Source organism: Cutaneotrichosporon oleaginosum, assembly GCF_008065305.1.
Source record: "Cutaneotrichosporon oleaginosum strain ATCC 20508 chromosome Unknown ATCC20508_contig02, whole genome shotgun sequence".
Classification (NCBI taxonomy): Eukaryota; Fungi; Basidiomycota; class Tremellomycetes; order Trichosporonales; family Trichosporonaceae; genus Cutaneotrichosporon; species Cutaneotrichosporon oleaginosum.
Window position 1 is genome coordinate 1,731,427 of NW_027072171.1, and position 23,665 is coordinate 1,755,091.

Consider the following 23,665-nt stretch of genomic DNA (forward strand, 5'->3'; position numbering starts at 1 on the left):
CCAAGAAGATGGCCTGGGCAGTTTGCGCAGCTTGCTGAGTGCGGATCGATCGCTAAGCGCCAAGGAGACGGTAAGCGTCCGCGACGAGATACAGACTTCCACACACGATGGTGAGGCCTGGGCCGCGAGCGTTCCAGTCGCTCTGCGCCCAGCGGAGGGCGCCGGCGAGGGCGTGTGGGCCCGCACCGGGCATGTCGACAATCTCGCCGGCCTGCAGCGCCTCCGCAGCGGCTCGCATGGCCGCCTTCTCAACGGGCCGGATCCACGGCATGCCCTCGACGGGGGTGGTGAACTCGACGAGGGCGACGCGGTCACCGGGGCGCAAGAGGGGGGCGAGGACGCTCTGCGGCGTCTTGGCAGGGTTGGCCGAAAGCGAGACGATGAACGTGCGTGGGCGATGCGGAAGATCAAGGCTGTCGATGTATGCGCGCAGCGTAGTCGCCGAGTCGGCGTTGTGCGCGCCGTCCGCGAGGATGGGGACGGGCGTGTCGCTATTGCGCCATGCGAGCCACGAGCAGCGGCCCTCCCACCGCGCATTCGCGATGCCCGCGGCAAGGTGCGCCTCGGTCAGCTGCTTGAGCTTGGGCTGGATGCCCAGGGCGCGCGTGTCGTGCCGCATCACGTCGAGCAGCGTCAGCGCCAGCGAGAGGTTGTCGAGCTGGTGTGCGCCGCCGAGGGCGAGCGCTGTGTCGAGGTGCCGCGACGTCACGCCGGCCAGCGGCGTGCGGACCGTCGCGGGCGCCGGCTCGCGGAACGGCACGAGGGACAGGCCGCCTTGCGGCGCGAGCATGCGGCTCGGCGCCGCCAGGATGTAGTGCGCGCGGCGCTCGTCCGCGATCGCGCGCGCCACGCCGGCCGCTTCGGGGTGCAGGTTCGGCGAGGTGACCAGCACCGCGCCGGGGACTACGATCGACGCCTTCTCGCGCGCGATCTCCCCGATGGTGGTGCCGAGACGGTCGGTGTGGTCGAGCCCGACGGATGTGAGGCCGGACGCGAGGATGATCTCGTCGGGCATAACGTTGGTAGCGTCGCGCGCACCGCCCATGCCGCACTCGACGATCATGATGTCCACGGGGGGTTGGACCGTCGAGGCCATGTAGAAGAAGGCCGCGGTCGCGACCTCAAACATTGTTGCGTCGAGGTTGCGATCCTTGGCGACGCGCTCAACATGCGCTAGTGCATTGGCGTACTCCTCGCGCGATGGGGGCATGCCGTCGATGCGGATGGCATCACGTGCCTCGAGCAGGTGGGGTGAATTGTAACGGGCGGTGCGGAAACCAGCCGCACGGAAGCATGACTCCATCATCACCGACACGGATCCCTTGCCATTCGTCCCGGCCAGGTGGACGGCCGGGGTCGTCATGGGCGGGAGACCGCGCATGAGATCCCGCATACGATCAAGGCCCAGGTCGATTTTGCCTACCCCACGCGGCACTGTCGGAGGGAGGACATGCGGCGGTGGCGCCGCCGGCGAGCGGTTCGGCTGGGAGTATCCGTGGTTCCATCCGCTGGAAGGCCCCGCGGATGTCGCGTCGTGGCCCATTGGAGCTCTGCTTATGTGGGGCATGGGAGGGGGGGCGTGCAGGAATGGACGCGAGCCGTGGCCGTGAGCCGCGGCGTATCCCGGAGATGGCATTGGTATCCGAGGCGGGTGGATTAGATGCGAAGGGAAACCCCTCGCGTGCTCGATCGTCGTCGGCCCTTGCCTGTCGTGAGGCCCTGGACCTGGGCCAAAGTGATTGTATCCGCTTGGAGGATAGTCCATGGCAGGAGGCATGGGCCTACCCTTGGCATCGACGAGCACCACATTGGTGGCTGGAGGATACGTCGGACCTGGAGGAATAAAGTGGGCCGAATGGGGCGGCATATAATGATGATGTTGTGGCATGACCCGGTGTGGTGGCTCAGCGTATTCCGAGTGAAGGGGACGGGGGTGCGCGACGGGCGACACGGAGGGGTGAAGATTTCTGGTATAGGCATGCGGGGAATAGCTGGGAGCACGGGCGGATGTGGGTGGAGGGGGCAGGTGGGGTCTATAACCGGCGACTGGTGAGAGAGAGTGATGAACACGAGTCTGCGAGACCGGTGAGACTGGGGGACGAGGGGCCTGCATCTGCGCAACGGGCGACACAGAGGCCGACGTCTTGGGTTTAACAACTGGCGAAACCGAGTCTGGTGTTGGGGGAGGCTGTTGGTTCTTCCGACTCCGCTTGGGTGGCCGAGCATACTCATTTTCCAGCATCTGCGGCTGTCGGGCCTGGAAGTCGATCGCTGTCCACGGCATTGGCTTTCTCATTCCGTCGGCGTACTGAACAAGAACTGTCGAGCTCGCTTCGTCCACGCTGACAAGCGTAGCCTCGATCGAGGCGCCGCCCTTAAGCTTGATCTTCACGGTTGCGCCGCTCTTCAAACCCATGACCTTGCGGTGAAGTTCGTCCTGCGCTTTCCGCTTCTTCATTTGCACGACATCAGGGTTGTGAGAGGGGCACAAAAGCTCGACAGCGAACGTCGGCTTGCCGTCGACAAGCTTCTCGCCGGCCCAGTACGACACCTGGGGGTGGTTGCGGGCGCAGGGGATGTGGAAGGCGCGCACGCACTTGCCCTTCGTGCACTGGATCTTGGTGCCTGTTAGCGCGGAGCGCTTGTCGACACAATGCGAGCACTTGAGCTTCCAGCGGTCCTTGCCGATGTCGTCAAGGCCCCTGATGTACACGGCCGTGTTGCCGTCGCCCATGTCGATCTCCTCGGTGTAAACTTCGGGGACAGCGATGGCACATGAGACGTGCGCATTCACGGCGGGGGTGGAGGACAGCGCGCGGATCGCATCCGACGGCTGGTACACTGGGGCGAGATCGTCGGTGGCCAGTGAGGGGCAAAGGATGCAAGGCGGCTTGGGTGCCTCACGAGTTATGCCGGACTTGGCTTCGGGCTGCCTTGGTCCTGGCGGCTGAGGAATCCGCAGCACGATCTTGACAGGTGCCGGCGCCTCTGTCTTGACCTCAGCCGCATCAGCCTCTGTCGGTGGTCCAGATGGTGCGACTGAAGACGCCTCCGTCCGTCGCCTTCGGACACGTGGCTGTCGAGGTGTTGTAGTTGTTGAGTCCGTGGACTTGCGCTTTCGTTTCGGCTTCGATGCCTCCTCTGGCTCTGGCTCTGGCGACTGAAGCAGACGATCGACGTCAATGCGCACGCTGAAGTTGACGCAGGTGCAGGCTTTGGCCCGCTTGCCAATTTCAAGCCAGTACGGAAGCGCGAAGTTTACACTCTCAGCGCAGTTGAAGCCCATGTTGAAGCCGGCGTGGTAGCCGCGGGGGAATGTAATGACAAACTCGTTCTGGTGCTGGACGAGCTTGTTGACGCGAATGCCCTCCTGCGCGAGCTTGGTTGGCGACAGAGTGCAGCTCTTGTGCCGCATGAACTGGTCACAGGTGTTGGCGTCGTTAGGGAAATAGCTTCTAGTAACAGTCTCGAAGCGCTCGGCCTCGGCCTGCGGGACCGCGTACCAGAACTTGGGAGCGCCAAAGTGGATGTAATTGATCGAGAAGAGGTCCATGTCCTCCACGTGCCACGAGAAAGCCGCGCGCCACATGCCGAAGTAAAGGTAAGGCGTGTTGACACCAGGGAGCTTGCCCTTGAGACGCTGCAGGAGGTTGGGGAGGTGCGCTACGTTCCATGGCGTCTTGGGGTCGGCGAAGAGCGATCCCGCCAGATCGGCGCCGTACCAGCTCGAGCGCGCCATGCCGATAGACTTCCAGAACCTCTTCTCAATGTTCGAACACCCAGCTACAGTAAAATCGTCTTGGGTTGCCCCCGCAGGCAGCCAGTCCTTCTTAAAGTCGACGGTCTCGTAGAACGGGTCGACTGGGGGCAGTTTCTCCTCCATGTCGCGTTTCGCACCTCGCTCGGCGGGGGGTGTGCCTTCGGGCGTAGCGATGGGCTCGCCGTCCGAGTGCGAAGTGTGCGAGGAGTTCTCGAGGGCTGGGATGTCGTCCTCACCGCCGACCTGGCCGGCAGGTGGGGAGCGGAACGAGCTCGAGTCCTTGGCGCCTTCCGCATTCTTCTTCTCCTCGGCCTTCTTCGCGTCGCGCTCCTGCTTGCGCTTCAGTGCGGCCGCGCGCTTCGCGCTCTTCTCGGCCTTGACAGCAGCGGCGCGTTCGCGCTGCCACGCGCGCGCGTCCTTCGAGTCGCGGTCAACAGTGCGATCGCCTTGCCGTGGGTCGGGAGTCTTGAAGTCATCATGTGCGCATTTGTTGAACCACTCCCGCACGCTGAGCGGGCGGTTGCGGTTGCGCTCAATGTTGCGCTGGACAAACACGCCGTTCTTGCCGAGCATCTGCTGCTCGATGGGGCTTCTGATCTGGAGCTGGCTCATTGCGCGAGCGTCGACGAGACGGACTGCATCAACCCACTCCTGCGGCGGGATGATCTTGACAATACTCGAGCGTTGTCCCCATGGGGCTACGCGCTCCATATAGACGTCAAAGTCCTGTAACGTCAGCAATGTCGCGTGCGGGTATGGGTACCTTGAATTCATCATAGGTAGGCTTGAACACAGGAATGCCGGCGTGCGCGCCCGGATCGTCGTCTGGTAGCACTATCAAGTCGTCAGGTATTGGCTCTGGCTCAGCGTCCGTAGACTTCGTGGCGTTGTTGGTAAGGGGGAAGCTGGGGTGAGCGGGGTGCGGTGATGTGGCTCACAAGTATGCCGGCCGCGCAATGTCGGAAATCGCCGGGGGTGGAGGTGCCGACGCGGTGGTGTGCGGTGGTGGTGGTGGCTGCGCTCTTCTGTGCGCGCGTGACCCAGACGCGGATGCATTGGGACTTGTGGGGGGAGGAGACGCGAGAGAGGGTGAGGGGAGGGGGAGCGCGGATGTTGGAGGGGAGAGTGGTGAGGATGGAGCTTGAACCGGGCGCGCCGTGTCAGCTCCAGACGGAACTGCGCCGACTACCGTCATGGCGGCAGAAGGTGCAGGCAGGCAGGGTGGGTGGAGCAGAGTAGTGCAGGGAGCTCGTGGTCGTCGGTGCCGCAGGGGATGGGGAGGAGTGTTAGAGAGAGAGAGAGAGAGAGGGTAAGTGGGAAGTGGAAAGAGTGTTGCTGATGAGGATGTGTAGCGCGACTCGAGATGTGAATTGAATAGCGTCCAAAGAGTCTTGAAATGAGAGATCTGGGTGGAATTGGTGGCGATTCGAAATCCCCCCGACCGTGGGGTTGACTCCATTGTCCGCTCCAGCTCTCCCACGCGACTCTGCCGCACGTGACCCTGTTGCCAGTTGGCTCATGGCTTGGCACTTGCCACTCCCAAGATCATTTCGGCCGGCCTTGCCTTGGCCTGCTTGCATCCTCGCTTGTAAGAGAGTACTGCCGTTCATTTGAGGTACAGTGCATGCCACTAAATATCCAAGAACAAAAGACTACAGCAATCAACTAGAATACAGTGCGGGTGGTGGGATTTTGGGTGGGCTGTCTAGGCTCTAGGCTCTAACAAGAGTCCTGCGGGTGAGGGGCGGTGGGGAGTGGTGGTGGTAGGAAGTGGGACGAGCTACTTCTCCGTGCCCGTCGTGTTCACGGGAAGAAACCATCTTTGTCGTCGAGGCTGCTGGTCCGGCTGCTGGACGGAGTGCCGACGCGCTGGCCTGACAGAATGGCGTTGAGCGCGGCTGTGGCGGTACGCCGTCTGTGCGTCAGCGCCGTCGCCGCGGCATGTGGCGCGCCACATTCTACTCACTCGATATCGGCGCGGTTCTCATCCCATTGCGATAGCGTCCAGAGATATATACTGCGCGAGTAGCGGCGGGAGCGCTCGTTGGCGGCCTGCGAGCGCGCCGGCGTGCGCGTAGACGGGAGGGTGAGGGACATGTCGTCCGCAGGTGTGGTTTCTGGGTGGAGGGACGTAATGGTGGCTGATGTGTGGACTAGACGATCTAGTCGAATTGGCGTCGCTGGGTTCGACGGCGGGATCGACGCGCCCTTATACTCTACGGACAGCACACCGGTCGGAGGGCGTCCGAGGATCTCGATAGGAACAGCGCTGGTACGCCGGATGTGGGTGGGATGGGGCTGGGCGGGCACCAGCGCCAAGTCGCTTGCGACGCCGGTTTGGGGAGCTCCACCGCCGAAGCGAAGGGGTTCGTGATCATCGAGAGCAGGAGCGAGAGCAAAAGAATCCGACGGGACGACAGAGGGCCCCCGGGTTGCTTCCGGGTCTGGGTCACGGACAGGATCTGGATGGACTCTGCGGGTGCACTAGGGCGGTGCTTCCAGGCCCGAGCTCATGCTCATGGTCATCGGCAGGCGGCGTGGGTCAGTGGAGCCAAGGAGAGAGGTCAGCTTGCCAGCTGTACGATGGGGTCGGTGTTCCCTTGCTCCCACTCAAGGCACGGCAGTGAGCGCATGAGCGCGCAAGACCCCGCGAGAGCGCACCCCCCATGCCGCTCACACGGTGCACGCAGGTCGCGGCACATGGCACATCATGTACATCAGATTATCAGAGGAACAAGAAGATCGCAGTCCCACAACACATGACGCACCCCGGCGGCACAAGTGCGGTGTCAATTAGGAGCTCCCCGGTGTTCCTCTCGGCGACGTGGTGACGCTGAAACGACGTTCCCGCTCCACCAACCTACTCGAACGAATCACGTCATGGCGTCCGAACACCGGCGGAACCGTCAAGTACTTCCCTACCGATCGACGCGTTGCGTCGTAATGCCCTCCCTGCCTTACGCCACGATCACATGCTCGACCTGGGAGTCGGTGTGGCGTGCGTCGAATTCCCGGATTGCCAGTCTCTCTCCGAGCTATTGCCGGATTGCGCTTAGATTATCAGTCGTTTTTTCATCTTTTCCTCCGGTGAAGCGCGCTCCACCTGTCCCTGGCACACTATTACATGTGGTGTTTACATAGTCTGATCCGCCCCACTGCTCCCCGACTTACACGACTACTCAAAACATTAGATGGACACTGATGGGGCAATGAGACTGGGCACAATCCATGGGAATCTCGGCGATACGCGATACATTGGAGCAGCAAGTTTGCTCGCACGATCGCGTCTTGCCGTCACCATCGACGTAAGCCAGACCGGTAAGATACCGAGCATGAGGAGCGACGTGACGACACGATACGTGTTTTTCTCGGCCAGCCGAAGCGCCTAACGGCCGGTCGAGTTCGGTCCGTTCTCAGAGATCATGTCGGGGTTGAACGAAAAATCGTTGAGCGGGGCCTGGTCGGTGAAGATGGAGCCGTAATCAAATGTGCCTTCCTCGAGGAGGCTCAGGATAGTCGCGGCGGAGCTACCATCAGCATCGGCATCACAGGCACCTGGCAATTCCCACTCACAGTCCTTGAGATGACTTGTTGTCGCCCGACAAATCGCCGTTGCCCAGGTCACCATTCCCGTTGAGCTGGATGCCCTCCATGGCGGACCCGTTGATAGCCTGTGTGTTTATGAACGCCTGCGCCTGTTGCTGATGGAGATTTTGCTGCTGCTGAAGCACCGTCGCGATGCCGCCAAGGTTCTCGTTGGGCGAGAGGGTCTCGAGCCGGTCAAAAGGCGCGGACGGCTCTCCCAAGCCGAACGGGTTGATGGCCGCTGGAGTCGCGCCCATGTTCGACTTGTGCATCGGCGATGACATGTCCATGGCACCAATGTCAAAGTACTCGGACGTGTTGAACAGCGACTCAAGGTCGGTTGGCATGCCACTCGGCCCGAGGTCGGGCTGAGCCCCCATAAGGTCGAGGTTCTGCCCAATGAAGGGGAGATCCTCGGCCACTCGCGAGGAGCGCAAGGCGGAAGGTGCGGGTGAAAGGGAGGCGCGTTTGCGGACGGGGCGCAGCCAAGCAGGAGAGGGACGGCCCGCCGAGTCCGGAACGCGAGGCGAGTCGAGTGGAATGTTACACACTTTAGGTTAGCGAGACATCTCGGTTGTTTCGTTTGCTGTTTCATTTACGTACCTCGACAGAACTCGTCAATGATGTCAGCGGATCGGAGACCGCACAGGTAGCGGCCGCTGAAACGACGAAGGAGACCGACGCACGAACGCAGGCCCTCGATGGATGGCGATATCAGTGGGCGGAACTCGGGGTTCTTGCAGTTCAACACAACCGCAACGAGCGTGCGGCCCGCCTGTGCGAGCTGGTGTATGACGTGGACGCCGTAGTAGGTCATCATGCCGCGCTGACTAATGTGGACGTGGTCGGCAATGATCGTCAAGGCGCACTGCATGGCGCGCTTACACCACTCGAGGTGACGCGCTCGTTCCTCGACTGTCGCGGCCGGTTGGAGCACAAAGCCCGAGAAGCGGTGACGGTAGATGATCATCTTGACGAGATGCTCGAGGCAATGCAAACGTTCGGCCTGAGTGATGCGGATTGGATCCCGCGAGTTGGTCGTCTCCGAGTCATAGTTCCAGTAGCTGGGAAGGATGCGGCTCCACTCCTCCAAAAGAGCCTCCTCGTCACGGAGCGACTCGCTCTGGGGCGCTCTGTGTGCGATAACGGACGAGGCCTGTGCGAGGAAAGAACCGGCTGGGAAGGCCGAGGCCTGGACCGACGAGTCGATCACGCCCTCGAGCACAACGTGCAGCCGAATCGCAGCCACAAAGGCGCAGAGCCTGCTCGTCTCGGGGTTCGGCTGTTCCTTGGCACCCTCAGTGGTGAGGTTGTCATCGTCAATGATTAGCGGTTCGTCGACGTCGCAATCACGCAGGTGGATGATTGGAGGGCGACCAAACAGCGCCGCCGACTGCTTGTCCCAGGCGTATATGGACCAGAACGTGCGTTTGCGAGTCTCGCGCTCGACAGCATTGAAGTGGTCGTAGGCGTCAACGCTGCGGTGTAATCCGCCGTCGAGGCAGAGCGTGACGCTCTCTGCCTGAAGTGCGAACGCCTTGCTGAGGTTGCCCAGGCCAAAGGCATAGATCGCGGCTAGGAACGCGGCCTGGATCGAGTAGAGAGTTGGACGGTCGGCCGAGGGAAGGTCGCGCAATCGCTTGAACAGCTCAAAGTACTGCTTGCCGGCTGTTGAGGGATCGGCGGGGTTGGCACGGACACGGGGGTCATCGACATGGCGCGAGGAGAGCGTGCACACGGCGACGATGAAGCAGGCGAATCCGGGCTCGCCCCACTGCTGGGGGTTGGCGTAATCTGCGAGGAAGGATGGGACGTGCAGGAAGGGCCAGAGGAGGTGACTCGTCGAGAGGTAACACCGCACGAGCGTGTCCATCAGGTCCGGAGGGATGACGCCGGTGATGACCTTCCAGCTGGCTTCGGGATTGAGTGTCTGGTGCGGGCGTGGAGTACGGTCAGGAAAGAAGCGCTCCCTCTTGGTGCTGTGGGCACTGGAGGAGCGTGCTTTGGAATGTGAGCGGCCGCCGCCAACGGAGCTGGCTCGTCTGTCGACGCGGCCTGCGCGCTGGGGCGGAGAGGGGCCAGAGCGCGTTGGCCGCACCTCTATTGAGGCCGGAGACGAGTCTTCCTCGTCGTCCTCGTCGCCGGCCTTTGCCGCGGTTAACATTTCGAGTAGAGGAAAACCCGAAGTTGCGCCTGTAGGAATGGTCAACACGCGTACGTACACAAGGCGGCATCGTCCCACACGACCTACCCTGCCACTTGGCCTGGCCAATCTCGTCCTCGTAGAAAAAGCTGAGGTTCTCCATGCGGCGAGCCATGTCGTCCATGGCGCGCTCGTCTCGTCGGCGAAGACCGCGACCGCCTGCCCACGAGCCGGCGATTGCCGAGTTGGTGGCCCAAGGAGTCGAGAATGCAGCATCGTTCTTGAGCCCAAAGGCTGGGCTAAAGGACGCGGCGCTGAGCGTTGGCCCACCACCTATCAGGGCTTCAGCGGCGACACCGACACCGTCGCCCTTGCCCTGGGTAATGCCCACGCCCTGCCCCGATCCAAGGCGGGCATCCAGAGTCGAGAGGTATGCATTGTGCACGTTGGGGGGCACATCGCGAAGAAGTGACTCGAGTGTTGCGAGTCGAGCCTCGAGGGAAGCCTGGTAGCTGGAGCTTCCGCGAGAAGGTGAATGGGGGCGTTTCAAGCCGGTGGCTGAGGAAGACCTCGAGCTGGGCTTGGGCTTGGCCACTCGACGGCTTGGCGTATTGAAAGTGCACTCGTTCTTTGTCGCCGAGCATGGACCACATGGCTGCTGGGTGTCGCAGCGAATCTTGCGTTTGCGACACCGGTCACATGCGTGTGCGAGGCGAAGACGGGGACGTTTTGCACCGTCTGCGCCGCCGTCCGACATGTCATCCTCTTCCATGGCATGGGAAGGCTGCTGCTGAGAGGGTTTGGAGTCGGCGTCGGGCAATGACCCAGCGTGGGGCGCTTGGGCCTGCGGGGCGGTGACTGTGGTAGTGGGAGGCTGTGCAGTAGCAGTCGGGGAGAGGGAGTTGGGGTTGACAGAGTCACGGGGAGAAGGATGGAGGGATGGCTGGGACTGTAAAAGTGCTGGATCCATGTTGGGCAGAGGGGAGGTTGCACAGTCGTGTGAGAGAGAGAGAGAGAGAGGGGGAGAGAGAGTCTCGGGGGGTCGGGGGTGCTCGAGGGGATCGGAGGGGAGGAGGACGGTGCGGAGGATGAGGAGGGGGCTGGGGGGGGACGGGGGATGAGGATGAGGCGAGAGTGAGTGGAGAATGGAGATGTGTCGAGTGGAGAGTGGTGGCAAGGAACGGCGCAAGGATCGTCTGTTGTTGGAGGAAATGGGGGCGGGGTGTGCGTTGGGTCTATTGGTTCCTTTGGGCTTTCATTAGGATGTAATTGGTGACTAATACAAGAAATCCACCTCACCATGACTACTCCCAACGTCGCCCACCTCTTCCAAGCCCGATAGCCCCGGGCCATGTCTCGCATTGTATCTCTCTTCTCGTCAGCAGAAGCGCTCACGCAGTCCTTCTGACTTGCGTACTCGTCTGCGTAGGATGCGTAGGCAAGCGCAGAGCGCAGAGAGAATTGGTGGTCGTCTGCATCTCTGCCCATGCCCACTCGCCCTCCTCACCCTGACCTGTGACCCTTTGAGGCCTTTGAGCCATGAGACGCGTGCGCGTAGTCACCCAGACGCCTTTCAGCGCCGATAACATCCTCCATCCGCTCTGTGTCAGCTGATGCATCGCGGTCCACTTGTAGGTGGGCAAAGCCGGTCTGAGCGGGGTGTACTGATCGAACTGATCTTGCTGAAGCTCTGAAGCATCTCTGCCTGCTGCCTGCCGTGTCGCCGCTATCTTTCTGGCTACCACCAAAAAAAGGGAGGCCGCCCTGAATAGTGAGCCTGAGTAGGATGACTCGTACGCTCCGTGGATGATGCCCCGTGGCCCCCGCGGCCTGTGGTCCGTGGCCTTGCAATGCTCTGATGCGAGCAATGCATGCATTCCGCGTCGAGCGGCCCCAACTCCGCTCGGCCCCCTCGGCCCCTCGGCCACCACCTCTGGTGACAAACCTACTCGTAGTGTACTTGTTGCGTCTCAGAGCCTCGGCGTTCGATCGGCCCTCGTTCGGCCTCCTCTTCGCCTCCCAACGACCTCCTACATCCTCCCCCACATTCCCCACCTCTTGCCGCGGCACATATTCCCGCTTGTGCGTTGTGCGTTGTTGACATGGTCGACTTTGGTGCGGCGCCCGTGTTGCTCACATGCTTGCATTTCGGTATTGTTGGGTACAAACCTCGGTCTGGTGGATGGTCACCCTACCAAGCTACACTAACCATGATCGGCTGTACGCGGCTCTCTAATTACCTACAGTACAACTATCCTACAGATCTAGTCACGCCGTGCTCGGTCCTCGTCTCGGCTCACAACCACCCAAAGACGACGCTTTCGCGGTACAACGCGTCGTCTTCGCCTTGTTGAGTCAGAAGAATCTGCTTGATCTGTTACAGTCAGCATTTAGAGCCAAGCCACACGCCACTAGACAAGCCACACTCGCCTCCTCGGGTGGTTGCAGGCCCCACTTCTTCGCCCGCTCCCAGCGCTCGAGCCGGGTGATGCCGACGTAAGGTCCGTACTTGGACGTCATGTCAAAGACGCGAAGGATGTCTGCTGTCAGCTGCTTGGTTGCTTGGCTGCTTGGCTGCGAGAGACACAGCGACGTTGCGATGCCGGCTAATCCGCCGCCATCATCGTCGCGCGGCTCATCCAAGAGCGCCTACGCCTGCCGCTTATCACTCACTCTCAACCTTGCTCTCCTTGTCGCCATGGACTGGCATCAGCACCACCCAAGGCCCGAGGAGGGTCCACCTGCCATACGCACTCGGAGCCATCCCGCCCATCTGCGCCTTTGCGTCCCGCCACAACGCATTCCACTCCTTGCCATTTGGATCCAGAACTCGTCTCTTCTCCTCCTTCTCCTTCTCCACGCTGAGATCAATCGTCTCCTGCTCCTTCGCTGCCTTGGGCTTGGAAGATCTGGAAGGGACGTCCTTCGCCGGACTGCTCTCGCGCGCCTCTGTCACCGCGTCCTTGCGCACGCCGCCCTTCGCGGCCGCTTTGGCGCTCTTGCTCGACCGGAGCTTGGTCTGGAACGAGAGTGTCGGCTGGTGTCAGACGCCTACGGGGACAGCGGCGCACCTGACTCAGCCCGGTGGACTGCTTCGTGCTGCGTCTTGGTGGCATTGTGACGAGAGATGAGCGTGAGGGTGGTGGGGTAGTGGGGGAGTCGATAGAACAACTTGTTATGACGAAGAAGAGGGCGACAGAGTGAGACAGACATGACCATTGTAGGGCGAGGTGGCTGGTTGACCTCACCTCACGCACCCTGACACCCGATGACGGAACCAAACCGCCACCTCCCTCCACTTCTCGACTGACGCGTTGTGCGATCTCAACAACATCGCCCGACATGAGCAAGAATGCGGGGTCTCTAGACCTCGCCCGGCAGCTCGTATTATCGCTGCGTCCCGACACGAAGGATGCCGATGCAACCGCGCGCCGCGTCGCGACACAAGTCCGCGCCCACGCGGGCGCCAGCATGCGGAAGGAGTGGCACGAAGTGCGGCGCACGCTCAAGGAGTTCGTATCTGCCCGCGCCTTCTGACCGCAGGTTGGCGGGGGTCGCGCGCGTGCGGGTGGAAGACGATGTCGCGGACGCGTATGACAAGCTCGTTGCCAAGCTCGAGGAACACCGGCGGCGGGGCGGCACACAGTGGGACGAAGACTTGCCGCTGCAAGCCTCGACTATCCCGCAGCATGTCCACTTTCTCGTGCGCTATATGCGAGCTGGCTGACCACAGCTCGAGCTCGCGCAGCCGATGGACGATGATGTGCGCGAATTCGCCGCGGAATATTTGGTGCGCCCGCCACGCGCCGCTGACAAGTCGGATATGCGATTATATCGCGAGATTATGGCCGCGCCGTTCGAGGGCGAACACTGGGGACCGGGGTATGAGGAAGCATCGGACGAGGAATGGTCGGATAGCGAGAGCGACGGGGGCTCGACGCCGAGCGAGGAGGACGTCGTCACGCCAGCGAAGTCGACGCGGAGTGCTGCGGCTCAAACCGCGCGCCAGGCCGAGGCAGCTAGGAGAGCAGAGGAGGACGCCCGTCTGCTTCTCGCCAAGCTTCAGCTGCGCGAGCTGACGGGCGCCGCGTACTGGAAGACGGGCGGTGATCCCCTTCCGTCCTCCGACGGAGCGTACGGCTGGCGCGCTCTGTCCTCTCGTGAGTTGAGCTCGGTTGGCAAGCTGACACCAGTTCCTGCACTCGCGTCGCCCGCACTCCCCCGCCACGACCGCGCAATCAGCGCTGCACAACTGCAGCGCGAGCTGCTCTTTGCCTTGAGCGGACGGCCCGGAGTTCTCCTCACGTTCAATCTCAACGAATGCTCGGTAGGAGTGTATGGACAGGGCCCGCTGACGCAGATCGTGCCCAGTCACCCCGAAGTAGCCTCCTTCAGCCCCGCTGCGCTGCAGGGCATTCTCTCCACCTTTGCGGTCTACGCAACGCAGGCGGCGCGCTTGCGCGCATACGTTCAATCGCCGGGTGCCAGCGAGACCGCTCAAGCGTTCGCGGCGGCCTGCCGCGGCGTCCTGCACGACGTGACCACGTGGGTCGCTGAGCGCGAAGCAGCGTTTCTCGGCAGCTCTTCCCAGAGCGTATCGACGCCGCTGGCCCTGCAGCGCGAATTCGCGCGCTTCGGAGACGTCCTCGCCGCACTGTGTGACCTCGTCCCTCTAACTAATTCACCCCTCGCCCTCCTCGACGCACTGTACAGAGCCACGATCTCGCCCGTGGCGCGTGACATCCGGCCCCAGCTCACAGACGTGTTCGCGCGCGCCGCAGCCCCGATGTGGCGCATGACGGGCGAGTGGCTCGTCCAAGGCATGCCGGTGCCCGAAAGCCTGGCGAGCCAAGAAGCCGACCTGGCGCTGCAAGACGACGACACGGAGCGCGCGCTGCCCCCCGAATTCTACATCCAGCGGGACCGCGACGCGGCGTGGATCGACGAGGACTTCTGGGACGCCGGGTTCGTGGCGCCCGCGTGGCCGGCGTGGCTGCGCGAGCACGCCGTGCTGGAGGGGGGCAAAGCGCGGGGCCTCCTCCGCTCCCTGCCGGCCGAGGGGACACATGCGGGCGAAGCCGAAGCGTGGCGCAGCTTGCCGGACCTCATCTCCGCTGACCAGGATATCGGGGACGCGCTGTGCGCGTTCGTGGCCCCCATTTGTGGGCGCGCGCAGTCGCTGCTCGCCGCGACGCTCGCGCGCGAGTGCGGGCTGCACGCGCACCTCGCCGCCATCGACGGGCTGAGCCTCATGCGCGCCTGCGACGTGCTGGATACATGGGCGGACTGGCTGTTCAGGCAGATGGCGGCGCGCAAGCCGTGGGCCGACTTCCACTTGCTGACGCACGCGATGCGGGACGCGATCGAAGGCGCCGGCGCGCACTGGATCAACCCCGCGTCCGTGCGTGTCCGCACGGCGCGCCGGCGCGCCGCGATCACAGACATTCGCGTGGACTACCTCGTATGCTTCCCCTCGGCAGTGCTGACGCCAGGTCCCCTTCCCCCTCTCGCAGGTGTTTACGGCCTCGGCGCTCGAGCTGCGCTCGGACGTGTTCGGGCTGCTCCTCCGCCTCATGCGGGCGCGCAAGCTCCTCCGCGCCCGCCACAAAGCGGGCGCGGACGTGCTGCGCGTGCGCCACGCCGCCTCGTGGGCGATGGAGTGAGCGCGTGCCGCAACTGCATCTGACGCCAGCACGCTGTGGGCGTGGATCAACGCGGCGCTCGATATTCTCAGCGCGCGGCACGCCGCCGCGATGGCCGGGGCGAGCTTCCACGCCCTCGTGACGCTCGAGCTCGAGCACGGCCGCCGGCTGTGCGCGACATGTTTCCTCCATCCCTCTGTGAGTTGCATGGTGGCAAAGCTGAGACAGACGGACGCGGCGATGCTGCATGTTGCGGGCATACTGGACGCCGCGGAGGCGGTGTGCGTCGCGAGCGCGGGCATGGCCTCTACGTGGGACACCGAGTCGGAGGGGTACGAGAGCGAGGGCGGGCGTAGTGGATGGTCTGAGTCGGGCAGGTCGGGCCGCTCCGCCACCTCTGCGTCTGAGGCGAGTTCGGAGAGTACGGTGCGCGCATGGGATGGGAGCCTTGAGCGCGCGGCGGCCAGTCTTGGCGCGCATGTGCGCGGACTCATGGAGGTCGTGGAGGGGTTGGCGGGGCGCGAGGGGGACGCCGCGGCGCGCGAGATGTGGGGCATGCTTGTGTTTGCGCTGCAGGACTGGAAGGATGTGTTGTATGTAGCATAGGATGTAAGTGTGCGGGGGAAGATAGCCGGATGAGGGTGAGGTGATGGTGGTGACGAGATGGGTTTGGGCGGTGAGCAGGGTTAGCGGGGTGATGATTTTGCGCATTTCATGGAATTGTGACGATAAACATCTCCTCTTGATGTCTGTATGGATATGATGAGGTCCTTCTGTCGCGTGACGCGAGTCCCCGCGCGGTCAAGGCTTGCTCGTGTCTGTGACCGCCTGGTCCTCGCCGCGTTCAGAGTAAATGCATATAAATGAGTTGCGCGCTGAAGAGTCCTTCATCCGTTGGCGTTCTTTCGTGTTCGTGAGGCTGGCCGACGTGGAGAACGCTCAGCGTGGGTGAGTACGATCGACAACATCCGACCCCAAGACGCCCACTTGCACCGTACAACTAGTTCATTCAACTACTACACAAAGACTACACTCTCGCTTCTGACAGGCTCACCTCACCTCACGCCCCTCATTAACCGACAGCCTGCTCACAGCGAGACTCTATGCCGGAGATCGATGAGGAAAGACTAGAAGTTGGACTCGCCACCCTTGCTCTTCTTGCCAGCCTTCTTCGACTCCTTCTGGAGCTTCTGGATCGTCTTCTTCCAGTTGACTGGGGTGTCAGCGGATTCCAGCAAAGGGCAAGAGTGGGTGGGGGACAAGAGGCTCGTTTCGGCGGCGGCATGATGCCCGAGGCACGCCCGACACGACACCCAACGCCACGCCGCATCTCGCCAGAGGTCCGCAGTGACACGTTGCGGGGAACTCTTGTGGGGAAGCGGGGTTCAGGGCCTATTCGCCCCTGATATGTGAGATGGTGGGCACCCCTCCCGCAGTGGCCTCTGACAGCGAGCACTCCAATTGGACCAACGCCCAGGCTCAGGACGAGACCCATGGGCCCCCCAAGGTTCCCCACAGCTCTCAGGGGGGGCTCATCCCACCCCAGATCGCCTCGCACGACTGAGATACTCACAGCACTGCTTGCACTCATTGTTACCGTGGGCCTTGCAGACAATGTTGTTGTCCTTGGCGTTGCGGTAGTAGGCCGGGAGGTCAATGGGGGCACGAGGCATGGGGTCAAAGCCCATGACAGCGTCGTTGTCTACCATTAGCGGGGACGACTGGAGGCGACAGAGTACTCACCCTCACGACCGTCGAAGCCACAAGGCTCGCAGACCTCCTTGCCGTGCTCGCAGAAGAGGGCGTCGTTGATCTCGACTGGGTGTTAGTGATTTCCAATAGTAGTGGGCGAGGCTATATCAAGACATACTGGACGAGGTCGAGCTGGGTGTTAGCGGTCATCATGGGAGGGCGAGAGGATGATGAGAGGTGGTGAGGAGAATGGCGAAGGCATGGGGGGAGGGGAGACATGGTGACGTGTCCCGGGGGTCAACTCACTCGGTGGGCGAGGTACCAAAGTCCATGATGGGTAGTGGTGTGGACTGGTGTGGGGCCTAGTCAAGTGGTAGTGGTAGTGTGGTCTGCTGGGTATAGGCAACGTCAGATACCAGATGATGCCAGAGATGGAGAAGATGAAGTGGATGAACAAGAAGAGATGCGTCGCGTCGTCGTCGTCTTTATACTGCGCGGCTGGCGGCTACTGCGTGCGCGTGCGTGTTGCTTCTGGCAGCTGGCGAGGGAAGGCGGGGGACGCAATGGACCCGAGTTGGCCGAGTGGTGGTCACGAGGTCATGTGCTGATCGGCCGGGTAATGCTCACGCCACCACTTCTTGTTTAGTCCCCCGCTCTCTTCTCACTGCACAACTCCTCAATGACGCAGCCACAGCTGCCAGGATAATAATGCCAGCACAATGCGACTCGACTTGATCGAGTTGCCGAGTGCCCACATGCCCGATGATAGCGCTTGCTTGTCGTCTAGCTCTTGCATCAGTGGAGTTTGTGGGCGTCGGGTCCTGTTGATCTTAACCCCGTCTCTCCATGATGTGCGCGCAACGGGGTCTCCCACTTCGCACTCTGACGATCAAACGAGTAACACCCAGGCTGGTGCTGCACTCCGGGGTGCACACAGAGACGCACGTAGACCGCAGAGTCGCCACTGATGTGACGTCAAGGGAGCGGAGCGAGGGCTCGAGTCGACCCCGGAGTCGTGCGTGGGAGACAAGGACCGGACAAGGCCGTCGACACGGCTCGATCTCGAGGTGATCGTGGGGGGCCGTGGGCCGTTGCGGTTTGGCTCGTGCGCGTGGCACATCTTGGCTGCAACCGAGCCGGCCGAGGCGAGCCAGCCATGTAGCCAAGGCCCTGCCCTAGTCGCGGCGCGTGGTGTCGCAGCCAAGGCTCGATTGCCATTCATTACCCACGCGCCTGCATTGTTCTGTCGTTGTGCATGCTTCTGCGTTGTGTCAACACAAATCTATCCCGCCCCCGCCCCCACCTTGTACGTTTGGTCCAGAAGCACTTTGACATACGCCTCTGCAACGCAGCGAGTAGGGGACGAGGCAATTAGATTGACACAAGGGGAAGCGGTGTGATTCACGTTAAGAATCTCAAGTCGCGCACCACGACGAGGACAAAGAGGTCATAGCCACTGCCAGCACCGACATGCATGCCCCTATGTCACAACTTGATCTTGATCTAGCGCGCCCCGATCGCACCCATGCCGCCTCCGCCGCCGCCGAACAGGCTGCCCATCAGGCTCTGGAGCATGTCGTTTCCACCACGCGGAGGTGGAATGAGAAACACGCCCGTCGAGATGGCATCCAGCACCTGGCGTCAGCTAATTGGCCCCACGACACTAGCTTACCTCCAGAACCTCCTTCTGGGCGAGAACGCCGTCATTTCCCGCGATGCGGCGGTACCGCCCCACGAGCTGCTGCCAGTCTCTGGCAACGCCGCCGTCCATCCCTCGAGCCTGTACTGCGCTGGCGCCCGGCGCCGGGGCGCGCTGGACAGTGAGTACGGCGAGCTGAAGGAAGTTGAGCGTTGGCGAGGTGGTGAGCTGAACGCCCTGAGCAGTGAGGATGAAGATGTCCTTCTGCGGCGAGCTGGGGCTGGACAGGAGAGACAGGTAGCGCTGCAGGAAGGATGTCGCGGCGAGAATGTTGGGTGGAGACATGGCAAGGAAGGGCAGAACGCCGCGCGCGGCGTAGGCGCCTGGGTCTTCTGCGCCCTTGCCTCCCCACTCGAAGAGCATGTCGGCCAAGAGGGTGCCCGAGTCACGCTTGCCGGCGTTTAGGAGGTACTGCTCCGCGGGCTCAAAGAGGCGGTCTGGCGTCAGGTGTTGCGGCAGAAACAAGACCCAAATGCAGCTTACCCTTGTAGTTGAGCTCGCCGAGGTACTGGTTGAGCGATGGGTCGCCGGCAGGGCACGCGCGCGCGGACCATTTCACAGCGGCGTCGGCGAGCTTCTTCCTCCATGGCCCGGCAGGGGGCGTGAGAGCCAGAAGCTGGGTCACGGTAGCTGGAGTTAGCCTCTGGCAATTACAGTTCAAAACGCGTTGCGGGCATGCGCGACTAGCGTCTGATGATGCGAGTAAGAAGTCGAGGAAGGTAGGCCAGTCGTTTCGCACTCACCACGACTCTGGTCGCTCACTTCAACGCCAGTCTCGCCCATAATCTCGACCATGCGCACGCCGAGTTCTGAGCCACTAGCCGCCTCGCCGCGCTTGAGCAGCTCGCGCGCTGCAGCACTAAGGATCTCGACGGCCATGGCCCCATGGCCTGATTTCGCGAGGCGCGCGGTGGTGGTGAGCGCCTTCTGGTGCGCTGAGTAGGCGTTTGGGGGGTCCTGCTCGATCAACGAGAGGATGGGAGGGAGGAGGGCATCGAGCTTGGGCTCGCGCGTACGGCGCGACATCGTGGGAGGTGTGAGATGAGCAGGTGTAGGGATGAGCGAGGCCGGAATGTCGACGGCGATGTCATTGTCGCGAGCCCAGGTCATTTCACGTGGCACGGAACCAAAGTGCCTCCATGGAAGATTCTGCTCATTGATGGTTCGCAGCACCGCCGTACCGCCGCGGCGCCGCGCTACCGTCTGCGCGTCTGCGGCCTGGGCGCGCTGGGCGGCATCGACAGAGAGAGCTACACAACAAGGACCGCTAGAGTTGGGCAGAGAAACGCAATGGGCACTTCACTCTCCACTTGAGCTCTTCAGATCGCCTGTGTCCAAACATAAACTGCTCTCCCTCACCTCCTTCTCCCCAGCCCACACATCCACATCTCCCGTCATACGCTCGTCTCCCTCCACCCCGGCCACCATTGCTAAGCCGTCAATGCCAATATGCATCAAATCCTACACACTCCCCACAAGCCCAGCGCACCGGCGCTTAGAACTTGCTGAAGCCCTTGGCCGCCTTGTTCTTGGCGACACGGAGGACGTTGAAGCGCACAGTCTTCGAGAGGGGGCGGCACTGGCCGACAGTGACGTTGTCACCGTTCTCGACACGGAACGCGGGCGAGAGGTGGGCCGCAAGGTTCTTGTGGCGCTTCTCGTACCGGCGGTACTTGGGCACAAAGTGCAGGTACTCGCGGCGGATGATGATGGTGTTGGTCATCTTGGTCGAGTGAACAACGCCGGTGAGGATGCGGCCACGGATCGAGACATCGCCGGTGAAGGGGCACTTCTTGTCGATGTAGGTGCCGTTGATGGCCTCTGAGAGGTTAGCCTGCCACCCAGTCACGGCTAGAGCTGCATGCTCTGGAACGCACCAAAGGGGGTCTTGAAGCCGAGACCGACGTCCTTGTACCAGCGGCGGGTCTTGGTGGCAACCTTCTTGCCGCCTGCAGTGCGAATCAATCGAGCATCGTAGGAGCATGCGCGCGATCAACGACGGAAAGAAGGCCGGTGATGACAGGCAAGATTCGGGGTCGGGCGAGGAGTTGTCGAAAAGTTGAACGGGGAGTGGGATGACAGCGAATCGTGCGAACAGCGAGAGTCGCGCGCGTAGATCGAGAGAGCGCGGAAAGCGGAGGAGGCGCGAAGGTTTGAACAGCAAGGCGAGCGTCAGCAGCATAACACATCTCCGAGAATCTGGACGCACCCTTCGCCTTGGCGTTCTGGAACAGGTGCTGCTTGCGGTAGGCGCGCTCGATCTCAGCCATTCTGCTAGTTAGTGCGCGCTCCCCATCCGTACGGCCACGACCATCTTCACACCACCACGCCCACACACTCGGCACACAGAACAACACCGGCGAGACGTTGGCTGGCTGCAACGCTGCACCGCGCCAACGCCTCCACGCCGCTCCCTCGAGAGCACTCTCCGGTGTGTTCGCGTGTCGCGCGCGTCGGTGTCCGTGTCGGTGTCGATGGCCGTGGTGCCCGCTGTCGGTGCTCACTTGGATTGATGGTTAGGAAAGACTCGACGGACTGCTCGTGAACGACCTGGCTGGGCTGGCGAAATCGATTTGCTCCCGTCCACACATCCGTCTGCAGTTTGGAGTCGCTGTTATAATCCCGATTCGCCGGTCTGCCACCTGACGTGGCATCTGTAATCAGGCACGGCAACCTCCACCCTGACGTCCAGTCGATCCGACTTCTGAATGTTCGTGCTGCTGGAACTGCATCGACACCTTCCAACCACTGTACACGACGCCATGTCTAAGCGGCTTAATAAGCGCCAGTTGCGCGAGCTTGAGGAGCTCGAGGCATTGAAGGCCGTCGAGAAGAGCGCGACGCCAGATGTCGAAGAAGACGAGAGCGAGGAAGAGAATGCTCCAGCACCGTCGAACCCCTTCGCAGCCGTGAGCAGACGCTTCTCGGATCGCAGCTGACGTCTAGCTCGGAGGAGGTGACGAGCCCGAGCGCGTCTCAGAGGAGGAGGAGGACGAACCTGCTCCTGTCGCGAAGAAGAAGGTGCGCCACTTGCCTTTGCCACCTAACTCCAGAACAAGAAGAAGAAGCCGAAGAAGAAGAAGAATGCTGCCGCGGCGCTTTTGGAAGCGACGGACTCGACGTCAGCAGCTTCTACACCCAGGAAGAAGAAGGACAAGGGGACTCCCGTGCCCGCTGATGACGAGATGGACGAGGTTGACCGTGCGCTTGCTGAGCTCAAGCTCAAGTACGGTGAGGACCCAGTGCCATCCCAGCCCCCCGCGCACGAGGCGGCTGCCCCGCGATCTGCGATGGCGTTCCGCTCCCTTCTGTCCATCGACCCGAAGAACCTGGATGCCGACGCTGAGCTGAGGCGATTCTTTGGCTCCAAAGTTGTAAGTCAGGCTGCAAGTCTTGGTCTCACGCAGATTGCTGGTGCCACCCCAACAGGCAGCGAGAAGAGGTATGCGGCTACATTGTCAAAGATGCGCTATCTTCTAGCCAAGCCCAAGCGAACATATCCACCGCCAATCTCGCTCGCAGGGCTGAACATGCGCGAAATGGACGAGGCCGCCGTGAACGACGTGTACGACCGCCGAGGGTGGGAGCAGACCGATCCTGGGGAGAAGTGGTACACGTTTGAGCACTCTCCTGCATGGCGGGAAATTGAACGACAGTTCCTTGGTGCGGTGCGCTCTCATGGTGAGTTTCGGGCTACTTAATGATACTCATGACAGACCCCAACGAGCTCATGGCTCTCCTTCAGGTGTACCCGTGGCACGTCGACACATTGCTGCAGATGAGCGAGGTGTACCGTTTGCAGAGCGACATTGGCGCCGCGTCCGACTATGCCGAGCGCGCCCTCTACGCTTTCGACCGATGTCTCGTCCCAGGCTTCAACGTGCAGAGTGGCAGTTGTCGCTTGGACTTCGACTTTGTGGAGAACCGGCCATTGTTCACGGCACTGCACCGTAACATTTCATACCTGGGTCGCCGCGGGTGTTGGGTCACAGCATTCAACTTTGCCAAGCTTCTCTTCGCGCTTGACCCCGAGGGTGATCCACACTGTGCGGCATTGTGGCTCGACTTCCTCGCCGTCAAAGCAAAGCAGGGCTCGTGGCTGCTCCAGATGCTGGAGCAGCGTGAGACATCACGCGCTGCGGCGTTGTGGCATGGCTACCCAGGCATGGCCTGGGCGCGTGCGCTCGCCCTGCGACAGGAGGAGGATGCAAGAAAGGACAAGGAACACAAGGAGAGCACGGCGGCTCTCGTTACTGCAATTAAGACGTTCCCGGAGGTTGTTGTACTTCTTGCAGACAAGATTGGCGCGAACATCCCGGCCGAAGCTCGCTCCAAGCCTCTCCTTCAAATCGAGCTCGGGTACACGGACAGCCCAACGACGCTTCTCCACCTCCTTGCTCACATCTATGTCGCGCGATCCGAGGCGCTGTGGAAGGAGGCTAAGCAGCTTGCGTGGTTTGAGAAGGTCGTGGCGTCCACCCTGCCCGACATCGACGATGGGGCTGCGCGAGCGGCGCGCGCGGAGGTACTCGCAATTGCGCAGACGCCGCGTCACCTTGGCTCAGACGGCCACCTGGTTGTCCCAATCAATGTGTGCCGACACGTTTTGTGTTCAGAAAGCACCTCGTGGCTTGGGTTCCTTCCCCCTGCCATCGCACGCATGCCGTTCCACGCTTATGACCCCCTCCCACCCAGCACGGCGCAGACTCTGTACGATGCGGCGTACTTTGACCCCGTGGCACGCTCTTTAGGCCGCTCAGAGCGCGGCGCCGCATTTGACACTCGTATGCTTGACCGCTTCCTTGACGAGGTGCGGCGGCTGGACAGTCGCGATCCTGCGGAATGGGCGGGGCCCATGCGCGAGGCGTTCGTCCACTTCGCCGGTCGCGAGCCAGAGGAGATGGACGCTGAGGACCGCCAAGCTATGCTCCGCGACTTGATGCGCATGTACGAGCAGATGGTTACGGCGTTGCGCAACGGCGGAGACCCAAACTTTGGTTACGCGCCCGGAGAGGAGGCTATGCCTGGGGCATTCCCGCCATAGCGCAGGGCTATGCACCACATTCCGCATGCCGCATGTATCTGTCATTGTAGAATATCGAACACATGCATATGGCGCACTTGTACTGCCACCTGTGAGGCTG

General features: G+C 62.0%; 8 protein-coding genes across 8 annotated transcripts; 2 read left to right on the forward strand and 6 right to left on the reverse strand.

Annotated features, from left to right (window-relative positions):
• Positions 1–52: 52 nt before the first annotated feature.
• COLE_02380 (uncharacterized protein) lies at positions 53–4,471 on the reverse strand (the record flags this gene model as incomplete). Its single annotated transcript, XM_018420231.2, has 1 exon — positions 53–4,471. One exon carries the CDS (start codon positions 4,469–4,471, stop codon positions 53–55), a length of 4,419 nt encoding a protein of 1,472 aa, XP_018281322.2.
• Positions 4,472–5,563: 1,092 nt separating this feature from the next.
• On the reverse strand, positions 5,564–5,857 carry COLE_02381 (uncharacterized protein; the record flags this gene model as incomplete). The annotated part of the gene is made up of 2 exons (XM_018426418.2): positions 5,564–5,675; positions 5,727–5,857. The coding sequence occupies 2 exons, from the start codon at positions 5,855–5,857 to the stop codon at positions 5,564–5,566; spliced, it is 243 nt and encodes an 80-aa protein (XP_018281324.1).
• A 1,288-nt stretch (positions 5,858–7,145) lies between these two features.
• COLE_02382 (uncharacterized protein) lies at positions 7,146–10,458 on the reverse strand (the record flags this gene model as incomplete). The annotated part of the gene is made up of 4 exons (XM_018422236.2): positions 7,146–7,287; positions 7,334–7,895; positions 7,949–9,538; positions 9,597–10,458. The coding sequence occupies 4 exons, from the start codon at positions 10,456–10,458 to the stop codon at positions 7,146–7,148; spliced, it is 3,156 nt and encodes a 1,051-aa protein (XP_018281325.1).
• A 1,326-nt stretch (positions 10,459–11,784) lies between these two features.
• COLE_02383 (uncharacterized protein) lies at positions 11,785–12,604 on the reverse strand (the record flags this gene model as incomplete). The annotated part of the gene is made up of 5 exons (XM_018426419.2): positions 11,785–11,862; positions 11,919–12,028; positions 12,162–12,191; positions 12,243–12,525; positions 12,560–12,604. 5 exons carry the CDS (start codon positions 12,602–12,604, stop codon positions 11,785–11,787), a joined length of 546 nt encoding a protein of 181 aa, XP_018281326.1.
• Positions 12,605–12,830: 226 nt separating this feature from the next.
• On the forward strand, positions 12,831–15,736 carry COLE_02384 (uncharacterized protein; the record flags this gene model as incomplete). The annotated part of the gene is made up of 7 exons (XM_018426420.2): positions 12,831–13,000; positions 13,032–13,191; positions 13,222–13,648; positions 13,682–14,949; positions 14,981–15,147; positions 15,181–15,328; positions 15,359–15,736. The coding sequence occupies 7 exons, from the start codon at positions 12,831–12,833 to the stop codon at positions 15,734–15,736; spliced, it is 2,718 nt and encodes a 905-aa protein (XP_018281327.1).
• A 2,589-nt stretch (positions 15,737–18,325) lies between these two features.
• Positions 18,326–19,547, reverse strand: COLE_02385 (uncharacterized protein; the record flags this gene model as incomplete). The annotated part of the gene is made up of 4 exons (XM_018422237.2): positions 18,326–18,457; positions 18,495–18,958; positions 19,005–19,151; positions 19,265–19,547. 4 exons carry the CDS (start codon positions 19,545–19,547, stop codon positions 18,326–18,328), a joined length of 1,026 nt encoding a protein of 341 aa, XP_018281329.1.
• Positions 19,548–20,016: 469 nt separating this feature from the next.
• Positions 20,017–20,791, reverse strand: COLE_02386 (40S ribosomal protein uS17; the record flags this gene model as incomplete). Its single annotated transcript, XM_018422238.2, has 3 exons — positions 20,017–20,342; positions 20,399–20,470; positions 20,731–20,791. The coding sequence occupies 3 exons, from the start codon at positions 20,789–20,791 to the stop codon at positions 20,017–20,019; spliced, it is 459 nt and encodes a 152-aa protein (XP_018281330.1).
• A 492-nt stretch (positions 20,792–21,283) lies between these two features.
• On the forward strand, positions 21,284–23,565 carry COLE_02387 (uncharacterized protein; the record flags this gene model as incomplete). The annotated part of the gene is made up of 5 exons (XM_018422239.2): positions 21,284–21,430; positions 21,468–21,542; positions 21,575–21,895; positions 21,929–22,202; positions 22,238–23,565. 5 exons carry the CDS (start codon positions 21,284–21,286, stop codon positions 23,563–23,565), a joined length of 2,145 nt encoding a protein of 714 aa, XP_018281331.1.
• Between the last annotated feature and the right edge of the window lie 100 nt (positions 23,566–23,665).